This window comes from Leptodactylus fuscus, chromosome 11 (genome assembly GCF_031893055.1).
Source record: "Leptodactylus fuscus isolate aLepFus1 chromosome 11, aLepFus1.hap2, whole genome shotgun sequence".
Lineage (NCBI taxonomy): Eukaryota > Metazoa > Chordata > Amphibia > Anura > Leptodactylidae > Leptodactylus > Leptodactylus fuscus.
In genome coordinates, this window is record NC_134275.1 from 58,131,598 (window position 1) to 58,145,963 (window position 14,366).

Below are 14,366 nucleotides of genomic sequence, written 5' to 3' on the forward strand. Positions count from 1 at the left end.
TTGCACGTTCTCATGTGAGATAGGTGGCTGTGGCCCCTGGCACTGTGAGGGCCCCTGAGGTGTTTCTGCTCTAGGACCCGGCACATAACCTGCAGATTGTGCTGCGTTCCGGGGCCGTCATCCGCTGTGTGTGTACAGGGTGCTGGAGGCGGAGCCGCAGGTAACACACCTGTGTGCACGTCACCCTGTACAGAGTGTGGCCCCCGCCCCCTGCCCTGTGTGACGGGGCCCTCAGCCTATAGCAGCCCGGGGAGGGGGTGTGAGAGCTCCGGCCAAACACTGAGCAGACAACTGGAAGTCACAGTGTGTACAGAGCCCAGGGAAGAGGAGAGTCTGTCTGCAGGTACTGCGGGCTGCTGCCTGTATATATGGGGAGGGGGGGCTGCTGCCTGTATATATGGAGAGGGGGGCTGCTGCCTGTATATATGGGGAGGGGGGGCTGCTGCCTGTATATATGGAGAGGGGGGCTGCTGGCTATATATATATGGCGAGGGGGGCTGCTGCCTGTATATATGGGGAGGGGGGCTGCTGGCTATATAGATATATGGCGAGGGGGGCTGCTGCCTGTATATATGGGGAGGGGGCTGGCTTCATACATGGGGGCTCTTTTCTCTCATGCATAAAGTTGCATATTGTATCTTGCAGCTTGTGTAGGGAATAGTGATGTAATAACAGAAGGGTAGTAGCAGTGGGCATTGCTGGGGGCACTATACAGGTCCTGGGGGTGATCTGTGATGTCATCAGCCAGTGATGTCATCATTATCATGTGGTCTGAGTACAGGTAGTGCAGCCCCAGTGGCCCTGTCACCGGCGATGAATGGAGGCATCAGATAGCCCTCAGTGCCAGCCTCGCTGCCGCCATGTCGTGCCCAAGTCCTGCAGGATTATCATCCCACCTGTTGTTGGAAACTGTTCACACTGGGTTTCTTAATATAATGTTTTAAGAGGCACTAGGCTAGGACTGTCTGTATTATGAATATATGTTGTCTATACAGCACTGTATATTATATAGTAGACAAGTGTCAGATCTGTATATGACGTTTTATATTATGTAGCAGATGGTGTCAGATCTCCGTGTATATAGCGCTGTGCACTATATAGCAGATGGGTGAGAGATCCCGGTGTATACAGCGCTGTATACTATGTAGCCGACGGTGTCAGATCTCAATGTATACAGTGCTGTATATTATATAGAAGACGGGTGTCATAATACACAGTGCTGTATACATTGAGATCTGACACTTGTCTTCTATATAATATACAGTGCTATATACTTTTTCTGCATAATAGATCTCAGTGTATACAGCGCTGTGCACTATATAGCAGATGGGTGTGAGATCCCGATGTATACGGCACTGTATACTATGTAGCAGACAGTATCAGATCTCAATGTATACAGCGCTGTATATTATATAGAAGACGGGTGTCATAATACACAGTGCTGTATACACTGAGATCTCATAGATTGTAAGCCCTCGCGGGCAGGGCCCTCTACCCCACTGTGCCAGCCGATCACTGTTAGTATTATATCTACCTGTATATTTTGTGTATTGTATGTAACCCCCAAATGTAAAGCACCATGGAATTAATGGCGCTATATAAATAAACAACAATAATAATAATAATAATTATCTGACACTTGTCTTCTATATAATATACAGTGCTATATACAGTACTTTTCCTGTATAATAGATCTCAGTGTATATGGTACTGTATATTATATTATATTATATTATACAGGAAGAGTATATAGCATTGTATATTATATAGAAGACAAGTGTCAGATCTCAGTGTGTACAGTACCGTATATTACATAGGAGATGGTTGTCAGTACAGGGTGTCCAGTATTGAATACATAGGGGGTATCAAATATCTGTGTATATAGGGTAAATTATATAACACACGGAAGGTGTCATATCTCACTGTGTATATATGGTGTATACAGTGCTGCACATTATATAAGACACGGCAGGTGTCAGACCTCAGTGTATATATAGTGTATACAGTGCTGCATATTATATAAAACACGGAAGGTGTTAGACCTCAGTGTATATATGGTGTATACAGTGCTGTACATTATATTAGACACAGAAGGTGTCAGACCTCAGTGTATATAGGGTGTATACAGTGCTGTACATTATATAGGACACAGAAGGTGTCAGACCTCAGTGTATATATGGTGTATACAGTGCTGTACATTATATAGGACACAGAAGGTGTCAGACCTCAGTGTATATATGGTGTATACTGTGCTGTACATTATATAGGACATGGCAGATGTCCTATATCTCAGTGTATATATGGTGTATACAGTGCTGTACATTATATAAGACACGGCAGGTATCATATCTCAGTGTATATATGGTGTATACAGTGCTGTACATTATATAAGACACGGCAGGTGTCAGACCTCAGTATATATATGGTGTATACAGTGCTGTACATTATATAAGACACGGCAGGTATCATATCTCAGTGTATATATGGTGTATACAGTGCTGTACATTATATAGGACACAGAAGGTGTCAGACCTCAGTGTATATATGGTGTATACAGTGCTGTACATTATATTAGACACAGAAGGTGTCAGACCTCAGTGTATATAGGGTGTATACAGTGCTGTACATTATATAGGACACAGAAGGTGTCAGACCTCAGTGTATATAGGGTGTATACAGTGCTGTACATTATATAGGACACAGAAGGTGTCAGACCTCAGTGTATATAGGGTGTATACAGTGCTGTACATTATATAGGACACAGAAGGTGTCAGACCTCAGTGTATACAGTGCTGTACATTATATAGGACACAGAAGGTGTCAGACCTCAGTGTATACAGTGCTGTACATTATATAGGACACAGAAGGTGTCAGACCTCAGTGTATACAGTGCTGTACATTATATAGGACACAGAAGGTGTCAGACCTCAGTGTATATATGGTGTATACTGTGCTGTACATTATATAGGACATGGTAGATGTCCTATATCTCAGTGTATATATGGTGTATACAGTGCAGTACATTATATAAGACACGGCAGGTATCATATCTCAGTGTATATATGGTGTATACGGTGCTGTACATTATATAAGACCCGACGAGTGTCGTACACGGTTTAACCAGACAAGAACCAGATTGTTTTGCCCGGGGTCTGAGGAGGAGATTGGATTTGCTCTCCGTCTCTTTGCTGACTGTGGTGACACTACATCATGCAGGCTATATCTTAGGTCCAGTGCTTGTGCTGCGGCTTCTCTTGCCCTATATTCACACCTGTCTTATCTGCAGGTTTAGAGGTTGTGCGTGTGTGACCCGGGACCGGAGATGTCCACCTCCAGCTACTGGGTGTCTGAGAATGGCAGCCCCACAGACAAGGACAACGTCTTCATTGAGCGAGTGAGAACTTACAGTCCCATCACCAAGACGGTCCCGCTGTCCCCCATGTCCCCAAGCTCTGGACTCCAGTCTATGGTTTGGACCCCTGAGCAGCAGGTTCATCAGATCCAGGTGAGTGGGACCCTGTATTGTGATCTACTGATTGGGAGAACTTGCTGGGACTTGTAGTGATTAGAAATAGTAGGTCGGTCAGTAGGGACATCTATCTGCAACATCTTCATATGAGATTAAGTTGCACCTGAGGTGGGACCTGTAGTTCTGCACATCCTGATCTTCCTGTTCATGAATAGAATTCCAGAACTACAGTAGAGACTGACACTTGAGGCAGATTTCTTACCATGTGTTGTACTATCTGTCAGGTGTGATATATTTGACAGTAAATAGCAGAGGCAGACTCCAGGCCTCTCATTTGTTTCGCAGAATGCACGCCCTCTTTGATCATTTCACAGTTCAAAACCGAAGCGCCGCGCCCAGAGTCAGCAACGTACCCGGCAGCCAGACAGGCGATTAACCCTCCAGCGGCCGGACGTCTCCAGGGATAACTCTGCTTCTTATTACTGTCCTCTGCTGTTTATGTTTTGTGTCTACCTGAAGGTTTTACATCATAGAGAGGTCACTGGCAGATGCTAAGGGCCCCCAGAGTAGAGGGGCCACAATTCTGGGTGGTCCTAAAAAAGGGCAACAAACCCATTATACTTATTGTACCCACTATATGGGACCCCTGTGTTCATACAAACGCCTGCTATTAAATTGCTGCTTCTGATACATTAAGCATGAAAGGGTTAACTGGATCGGTGACAGATCTACAGTGTGTACAATCTCTATGGGATCCTGATCGAGACCTCAATGCTATTATATGTACATGTCCTATATACTGATGTGTTACATGTCTGTGTATTATAGACATCTGTAGTGTAGGACTGCAGGTGACATCTACTACATTACCTGTACTCAGAGAGTTATCACTGTGTTATCTGTGGTGTTACATAGGACTGCAGGTGACATCTACTACATTACTTGTACTCAGAGAGTTATCACTGTGTTATCTGTAGTGTTACATAGGACTGCAGGTGACATCTACTACATTACCTGTACTCAGAGAGTTATCACTGTGTTATCTGTGGTGTTACATAGGACTGCAGGTGACATCTACTACATTACCTGTACTCAGAGAGTTATCACTGTGTTATCTGTGGTGTTACATAGGACTGCAGGTGACATCTACTACATTACCTGTACTCAGAGAGTTATCACTGTGTTATCTGTAGTGTTACATAGGACTGCAGGTGACATCTACTACATTATCTGTACTCAGAGAGTTATCACTGTGTTATCTGTGGTGTTACATAGGACTGCAGGTGACATCTACTACATTATCTGTACTCAGAGAGTTATCACTGTGTTATCTGTGGTGTTACATAGGACTGCAGGTGACATCTACTACATTATCTGTACTCAGAGAGTTATCACTGTGTTATCTGTGGTGTTACATAGGACTGCAGGTGACATCTACTACATTATCTGTACTCAGAGAGATATCACTGTGTTATCTGTGGTGTTACATAGGACTGCAGGTGACATCTACTACATTACCTGTACTCAGAGAGTTATCACTGTGTTATCTGTGGTGTTACATAGGACTGCAGGTGACATCTACTACATTATCTGTACTCAGAGAGTTATCACTGTGTTATCTGTGGTGTTACATAGGACTGCAGGTGACATCTACTACATTATCTGTACTCAGAGAGTTATCACTGTGTTATGTGTGGTGTTACATAGGACTGCAGGTGACATCTACTACATTACCTGTACTCAGAGAGATATCACTGTGTTATCTGTGGTGTTACATAGGACTGCAGGTGACATCTACTACATTATCTGTACTCAGAGAGATATCACTGTGTTATCTGTGGTGTTACATAGGACTGCAGGTGACATCTACTACATTATCTGTATATAGAGAGTTATCACTGTGTTATCTGTAGTGTTACATAGGACTGCAGGTGACATCTACTACAATATGCTCCTCTATTCTGTTTTGCATAGTGTAGTATAATGTGTTGATGCTGTCACTGTTGTATTTTGTCTGTGTTTCCATGAAGATATTGCAGGGTGTGAACAGACCTGTAGCAGGCATTGTTGTTATGTAACCAGATCTTCAGTAGTGACCTAGTGGTACTATATAGTAAAGATGTAATGTAAGGATGTGTATAGTAAGAGTGTACATAGTAAGGATGCATATAGCAATGATGTATATAGTAATGATGTACAGTATAGTAAGGATGTATGTAGAAAGGAAGTGTATAGTAGGGATGTAAATAGTAAAGATGTGGATTGTAAGTATGTATATAATATTGATGTATTGATGTATAATAAGGATGTATGTAATAAGGCTGTAGTGTAGATGTTGTTGTGTTCTTGGCTCTGCTGAATAGTAAAGTGTTTGTTACATTATAATTTTCTGGCCTCAAGCAAAAGAGATACAACCGTGTTTTGTTGTAATGTGTTCAAGTGACCACTGGAGGCGCCATCAGGTTAGGTCTTTGGCACCTGAAAACTGTGAAAGCTACAGGTGAAATCCTTTACCATTCTGTTCCGTCATTTCACATTGGATCATTCAGCTTTTCAAACACCCTGAATGGCATTGCTGTGCTACTTTACAATCACCCCTGCACATTCTCTCCTGCTTCTTTTCCTATGTGTCATTCTTCACTGTTGTTCTTAAATTCTATTCGTGAACTAGGAGGTTGAGATAGACTGTTACAAACCCTTCACAGACAGGGGGCACTGCAATGCAGAGGATTGTGGGATTAGTAATGGAGGCAGTATAGGTGACAGGGGGCATATATAAGGTATACATACCCTGCTATATCTGTGGCTGGGGGTCTGCAGGCTCCAGATATACCAGGTGGTGGACAGAGTTGGAGTTTATACAGCAGCCCTGAGGTCCTAGGTTCACCTTTTCTATGAGGTGGCCTGTCCCTTTAAGAAGCTTCCGTGCTTGTCGTAGGTGACTTGGGTGCGCCCATCTCTGGAGCGGCGACTCTCTAGAGATCTCTGTCTGTTCACTGGAGGTTCCTGAGTGTGAAGGTTATCGGCTGCTTCGCTGTCTGGGCTCTGTAGACTGTGCGAGAGGGTGCGGAGATGGACCGGCGAGAGCTGCGATGGGTGAGGATTTTGTGCTTGTCTTGGGGTCAGTTCACACTAAGCAGGATTACTGGGACCATTCATACATAATGAATAGGGCTTGCAGTAACCAATGCATTTGCTAAAATAACTTCCCCAGTCAGAGGAAAGGAATTGATTTCCAACTACAAAAATTTCTGTAGCAAATCTGCAGCTTGTGAATTCTCCCATAAGGTGGTGTGGATAACAAGGTGATGGAGGGCTCGTGGTATGAGGCTGCGGGTCACTTATTCCAGGTGTCAGAGGTGTGGACTGAAAGCCCTGGTCATACCTGGTGCCAGCGACTAATCCCCAATCACATCCGGGGTGGAGAGAGAGGGATAAAGGGAGGTAAATCTACGCAATGCTGCCCCCTCTGTCAGGGGTGGGTGATGACATAACAGGCTGCTGTAGCTGGTGACATCACGCCCTGGTGTAGCTGGTGACATCACGCCCTGGTGTAGATGGTGACATCACAATCTGGTATCATGTATTGTTGTATATGGTGACATCACACTCCTGGTGTCAATGGTGACATCACACTCCTGGTGTCAATGGTGACATCATGCTCTGGTATCATGTATTGTTGTAGATGGTGACCTCACGCTCTGGTGTAGATGGTGGCTTCATGGTCTAGTGACATGTTGCTGTAGGTGATGACATCACGATCTGATATCATGTAGTGTTGTAGATGATGACATCACGCCCTGGTGTAGCTGGTGGCGTCACAGTTTGGTAACGTGTTGCTGTAGATGGTGACATCATGTCCTGATGTAAATGGTGACATCACGTTCTGGTATCATGTGCTGCTGTAGATGATGTCATCACACCCTGGTGTAGCTGGTGGCTTCACAGTTTGGAAACTTGTTCCTGTAGATGATGGCATCACATTCTGATATCATGTGCTGCTGTAGATGGTGAATGATGACATCACCTGTTGCTCTGTATGATCAGTGATGACATCACGCTTTGCTGTATATGGAGAATGATGACTGCACTTGCCGCTGAGGTCCAGCACGTCACCCTTGTATTCAGCTTATGTCTGTGGCGGTCGTCCCCACTCGGGGTGTTTATTCGTCACTGTCTGGTTGACGCCCCTTTTACATACGTTTCCGCGCAGTCCTGTTACGAGGTGAACGTTGGGTCCAGAGTCCACAGGGATCTCCCGCCACGACCTGTAGATGATTAACAAAACTTCTGCTTATATGAGATGGAATCAGAGCCTGGAGCTGAACCCCTATTCTGGAGACACCTGCACCTCCACAGGAGAACAGCGGCTCTGAGGGGGCAGCACTGAGCACTGGCACATCAGCAGATTATGAGTAGTGTTATAATGTATACAGGAGATCTGTGATGTCATCTATGGCAGTGAATGACATCACCAGGAGTGTATTGGAGCAGACTCCCTGGTTTGTGTTAGTTGTGAGTGCGGTATTATTTCTCCATATAGTGCCATCATATTCCGTAGCGCTTTACAGATATTGTGGACACTGTCCCATATAGGGCTCACTATAATATTTGTTTCCTGACCATCTTCAAGATCTCTACTTGCTGCCACTGAGCGACCATATCCAGAGACTGGAAACCCTTACAGACAGATGTTGTTACAATGTATCAGTTCAGATCAATCACTGCTGCAGAAACATCTCTGTATCCAGATATTTTGCTACAATGTATCGGTGCAGGTATATTATAGTACAGGAAGTTCTGGCATCCTTCTTAGAAGTGTCTCCTAAAATCATCGCAGGAGTGGAAGATTCATGGCGGCGGCTAAACTGAGAACTTATATTTGTCACCAGAGTGTCCCTGACCACAAGTTTTATTTGCCTTCATCATTTACACCCTGTTAGGGTTTCATGGGGCACCCAAAACCCTGTGTTATCTATAATACTGGTGTCTTCCTAGGTTATATTGCGTTTTGGCCCCCCTGGGGCTGGTATTGCTACCTCTGCACCCCCTATAGCTGTGCTCCTGGATTCTATACAGCGTGATGTCACTGTATATTGCAACAGGTGATGTCATTGGAACTTTGGTGATGGCACCAGGTACAGATGTTGCACTGGTAGCCAGGAGCCTACTAAGGCTTCGTTCACATTGTATTGTGCTGGGAAAGCTTCTACTTAACATGTACATGCAAACAGAAACTGCACAAGACCGTGTGAATAAGGTCGTAGCATTTATCAGCCAGGCCAGTGTGTTTAGAGTAAGACCTTCTGGTGTATATATTCCAGAGTATACAGCTCAGGACCCTCTTCCCCACTATAACCTAGGACATCCACCCCCCCCCCACCCCCTCCCTGTGTATACAGCTCAGTATCTGTGTGTATCCCTTAATGTTTGTTGCTACATGAGGGGGATGGGAAGCTGCGGGCACTACCTCCAGGTCTGACCTCTGGAATGTTCAACACATTGGGGTCAGGTGACCCTGGGGCGCCAGCTGGAAGGAGTCCTGCACCAGACAATCCTTCTCTCCCGCCTTCCCTCTGCACAAAGATTTATCTCCGCTGTGGTTTTGTTTTTGGTCTTAAAACGTTTCTCAACAGCAGAATAAAGAGAAAAAAATCCCCCCAAAATAGAAATCCCTCTAAAGAAGAAAAGTGCTAACTAAGAAACCCTTCAACGAATATTGCTTCTGCCTCTAGGAAAGCTGGGTGACAGCCTATATGGCTGCCTTATGGGACTGTACAGAACCTTAAGTAGAAGACAGGGCGGCTGAAAAGAACCAGAACCAAGTGCACAGTGTGAACAGAAAATAACAGAAGAGGACTGTAGATGCAGCTTTGGATGTAATTGGAGTATACATGAGTCCCCCTTTGACAACAATAACAAAGGATTAAGTCCCGCCCTTCCTATTTCCGGTCGAAGATCTCTTTCCGGTTTTGAGAGTTTGCCATGTCTAGCAGGGGTATAGGCATACTGTTTCGTGGTTACGACGAGCCTGCTGCAGAACCTCATTTGCTAAATGCTATACAGTATATATATTCATTTGCCGAATGCTATATATATGTATAGCATTCGGCAAATGAACACTGATTCTGCAGCAGGCACGTCCTTGCTTACGGGCAGGCAAGAGTTTTTCTCATTGGAATGAATAGTCCGATGTTAGACTCCGCCTCCTCAGACGAGCCTCTGGCAGAACCAGCGTTGATTGGCCAAATCACTGGCAACTGGCCAATCAACGCTGGTCTATTCATTTCAATGAGAAAAAGTCAACTGGTAACAGCATACTTACCTGCTCGTAGCAAGGACGAGCCTGCTACACAATCAGCCTTCATTTGCCGAATGCTATACACTGTATACCATTCAGAAAATGAGGTTCTGCAGCAGGCTCGTCGTAACCCGAGGACCATACCCTGAAGTACATACCCAGCCCTGGTTAATTCACTAAGGAACAGGAAGTCTTCTTGCCGCCCTTCCATTGCGCATGTGCCAACCGGAAGTTCGCAGGGGGACTCATGCAACAGTATAATTATGAGTGTGGGTCTGGATGTGAATGCAGTATAACATATGATGTAGCACTAGAATTGTAACTGCAGCTCTGGATGTAATGGGAGTATAAGACATGACTATTGTGAAACAGCAGAATTGTGAATGCAGCTCTGGATCGGAATGTCTATATGATAAGATATAACAGCAGAAGACTGCAGCTGGGGATGTGACTGGAGGATAAGAAATGATGTCACAGTAGAATTATGAGTGCAGCTCTGGAGATGAATGGAGTCAGGCATGGTGTGGCCCAGGATTAGTAGAAGAGAAGGATTTGCTGTGATGATCTCCTTGTAGAGCTGCTCTTCTCCTTCATCATCCTCCTTCCTCTGTGACTTTCCTACTTTGTAGCCGACATAATGACCAGAGTTCTCCGTCGGTCCCTGCTCTTCTTATCTTCTATATACAGGCCCCGAATCTGAGCTGGGGTGACATTGCTTGTAGTATTATCCATAGCACATAGCAGGTGGGGCCCTGCTACAGAGGGGCCCCGGAGCTTCTGGTGACACCCCTGTCTGGGTGTGTAGACTTTTGGGGAGTCTCCCCGGCTCTGTGCATTAGGTTTTATTTGCAGATGAATGATCTCCATTATTAGCCCTGCATCCCGTACGGTTTAGTCACCTCTTAGTCTGCATTTTCCTGTTTTGTGCCGGGGCTGAAGACGTCGCACCTGATAATTATCCTGACAATACTGTAATTCTCTAATAAAAGGGCGGCTTATGTCAGGGCTGACTCCCCGGCCTCTCAGGATTTTTGGGTGTCTTTAAGCTAAAAATAAATCCTGGCTCTTCATGATTCAGCAGTTTCCTGTCTGATCCCCACGTGCAGCTCACAGTCATACTGATGGTCTCCACCTCTGATACTGGCTCCATACTCATCACCTGTAACATTCAGCCACTGTTTATTTACTTTGCTTTATATATAATCTGTACATGGAAACCACCAACAAGTTGCTATTGACAGATCCTTTCTTTCTAAATGTTTTAATTTAGTAATTTTAGAGCGTAATGATGTCCAGTGTGTGGAAAGTAGATAATGGGGAACCGTAGGGCCTATATGAGGTGCCATGGGGCCTCCATGTTGTGCCTCTATGAGGTGCCGCTGTCTGGGGCCTCCATGTTGTGCCTCTATGAGGTGCCGCTGTCTGGGGCCTCCATGTTGTGCCTCTATGAGGTGCCGCTGTCTGGGGCCTCCATGTTGTTCCTCAATGAGGTGCCGCTGTCTGGGGCCTCCATGTTGTGTCTCTATGAGGTGCCGCTGTCTGGGGCCTCCATTTTGTGTCTCTATGAGGTGCCGCTGCCTGGGGCCTCCATGTTGTGTCTCTATGAGGTGCCGCTGTCTGGGGCCTCCATTTTGTGTCTCTATGAGGTGCCGCTGCCTGGGGCCTCCATGTTGTGTCTCTATGAGGTGCCGCTGCCTGGGGCCTCCATGTTGTTCCTCAATGAGGTGCCGCTGTCTGGGGCCTCCATGTTGTTCCTCAATGAGGTGCCGCTGTCTGGGGCCTCCATGTTGTGTCTCTATGAGGTGCCGCTGTCTGGGGCCTCCATTTTGTGTCTCTATGAGGTGCCGCTGCCTGGGGCCTCCATGTTGTTCCTCAATGAGGTGCCGCTGTCTTGGGCCTCCATGTTGTTCCTCAATGAGGTGCCTCTGTCTTGGGCCTTCATGTTGTTCCTCTATGAGGTGCCACTGTCTTGGGCCTTCATGTTGTTCCTCAATGAGGTGCCTCTGTCTGGGGCCTTCATGTTGTGCCTCTATGAGGTGCCTCTGTCTGGGGCCTTCATGTTGTGCCTCTATGAGGTGCCACTGTCTTGGGCCTTCATGTTGTTCCTCAATGAGGTGCCTCTGTCTGGGGCCTTCATGTTGTGCCTCTATGAGGTGCCTCTGTCTGGGGCCTTCATGTTGTGCCTCTATGAGGTGCCTCTGTCTGGGGCCTTCATGTTGTGCCTCTATGAGGTGCCTCTGTCTTGGGCCTTCATGTTGTTCCTCTATGAGGTGCCACTGTCTTGGGCCTTCATGTTGTTCCTCTATGAGGTGCCACTGTCATGGGCCTTCATGTTGTATCTCTATGAGGTGCCGTTGCCTGTGCCCTCCATGTTGTGCCTATATGAGGTGTCTCATTCTCCCCTAGCATCAGTGCTTTTGCAGGAGGAGATCTCTGTGGCACATGACACAACTAACATGGACCAGATCGGTGAGCAGTCACAATTGGAGGGAATTGCTATGTGAGTAACATTTCATCCAGTGCAGATACAGGCGAGACATTCTACAGAATATGGTGATGGGATCCTATTAGCAGAAGAGCTGACACTCTGACCCGTTGCAGCCGGAAGGTTTTTTGTGACATTTCTGGAAGTGACTGGCGAGGTCTTCAGGATAATTTCTATTCCTTGCAGGGATTCCTGGGCCGGGACCCTTGGTTGCTCGGCAGCTCAGGCCCTCGTAGATGTTCTGTCTCTTTGTTGCCGAAGAACAAAACATGTGGTAGAATGGATGGAGTGTCCTATAAAACAGATTGGAGTGATTTAAAGGGATGATACACCTGCGCCCTGTCCTAGAAGGGTTTCCCACCATTGTAATTTCAGACTAGAATCCCAATGCAGGTGTGTATATCTCTATAGTAACAGACTACAAACAATCTCTGTGTAGTCTGACCTTGCAGTCACGTGTTACTGTCTTCCATCAATGAAAAGAAAATAGTGGCCTACATTTTCACACCTTTCATAGAATATAAAATATTCCCAGTATTGCCTGGTGCAGGCTTAAGTTCCTTTCACTCACTCTCTGCGTTGCGTTGTGTAATGCTCAACTCCATCATCTGCAGGACAGACATACCTAGGTATGGTCAGATGGTTGTCATGTTGGGGTCGGTCCCGGGGCTGGGTATATCCAATAGCCACTGATAAGATGTTCACACTCTCGGCCTAGTCCTGACCGCTGGAATATTTGGCGTGTGGCCTCAGTATGTCACATGTGCCTGATGATCTATACGTTACCACAGCGTGAAGCTTCATCTGATGTTTCAGGTTGAAGGTTTTAGATTTTTACAGGGTGAGAACACTTACGTCTGGGAAAGGGAGGGGAGTCAATAATGTTGCCAAATCAGTCAAGTTAAAGAGCAGGAGTGGCGGAATATATTGTATATAGTGTCCTATCTGCAGGTTATAGAGCAGGAGGAGCAGATTGTATATAGTGTCCTATCTACAGGATATAGAGCAGGAGGAGCAGATTGTACATAGTGTCCTATCTGCAAGTTATAGAGCAGGAGGAGCAGAGCACATTGTACATAGTGTCCTATCTGCAAGTTATAGAGCAGGAGGAGCAGATTGTATATAGTGTCCTATCTGCAGGTTATAGAGCAGGAGGAGCAGATTGTATATAGTGTCCTATCTGCAGGTTATAGAGCAGGAGGAACAGATTGTATATAGTGTCCTATCTGCAGGTTATAGAGCAGGAGGAGCAGGTTGTATATAGTGTCCTATCTGCAAGTTATAGAGCAGGAGGAGCAGATTGTATATAGTGTCCTATCTGCAGGTTATAGAGCAGGAGGAGCAGATTGTATATAGTGTCCTATCTGCAGGTTATAGAGCAGGAGGAACAGATTGTATATAGTGTCCTATCTGCAGGTTATAGAGCAGGAGGAGCAGATTGTACATAGTGTCCTATCTGCAGGATATAGAGCAGGAGGAGCAGATTGTATATAGTGTCCTATCTGCAGGTTATAGAGCAGGAGGAGCAGATTGTATATAGTGTCCTATCTGCAGGTTATAGAGCAGGAGGAGCAGATTGTATATAGTGTCCTATATACAGGTTATAGAGCAGGAGGAGCAGATTGTACATAGTGTCCTATCTGCAGGTTATAGAGCAGGAGGAGCAGATTGTACATAGTGTCCTATCTGCAGGTTATAGAGCAGGAGGAGCAGATTGTACATAGTGTCCTATCTGCAGGTTATAGAGCAGGAAGGGCAGATTCTACATAGTGTCCTATCTGCAGGAGGAGCAGATTGTATATAGTGTCCTATCTGCAGGTTATAGAGCAGGAGGAGCAGATTGTACATAGTGTCCTATCTGCAGGTTATAGAGCAGGAGGAGCAGATTGTACATAGTGTCCTATCTGCAGGATATAGAGCAGGAGGAGCAGATTGTACATAGTGTCCTATCTGCAGGTTATAGAGCAGGAGGAGCAGATTGTACATAGTGTCCTATCTGCAGGTTATAGAGCAGATTGTACATAGTGTCCTATCTGCAGGTTATAGAGCAGGAGGAGCAGATTGTACATAGTGTCCTATCTGCAGGCTATAGAGCAGGAGGAGCAGATTGT

General features: G+C 45.7%; 1 protein-coding gene across 4 annotated transcripts in view; it reads left to right on the forward strand.

The window, feature by feature from the left end:
* The first annotated feature begins 274 nt into the window (after window positions 1–274).
* Window positions 275–14,366, forward strand: part of POF1B (POF1B actin binding protein) — a 34,873-nt gene continuing 20,781 nt past the window's right edge. For 2 of the 4 annotated variants that reach the window (XM_075259268.1, XM_075259269.1), the window contains exons 1-2: window positions 275–343; window positions 3,287–3,505. In XM_075259268.1, the coding sequence (XP_075115369.1) occupies window positions 3,323–3,505 (183 nt within the window). In that variant the 5' untranslated portion in view covers window positions 275–343; window positions 3,287–3,322. Of the gene's footprint in view, window positions 344–3,286; window positions 3,506–6,471; window positions 6,566–14,366 lie in introns of those variants that run through there. The other 2 variants (XM_075259270.1, XM_075259271.1) reach the window with 1 other exon arrangement.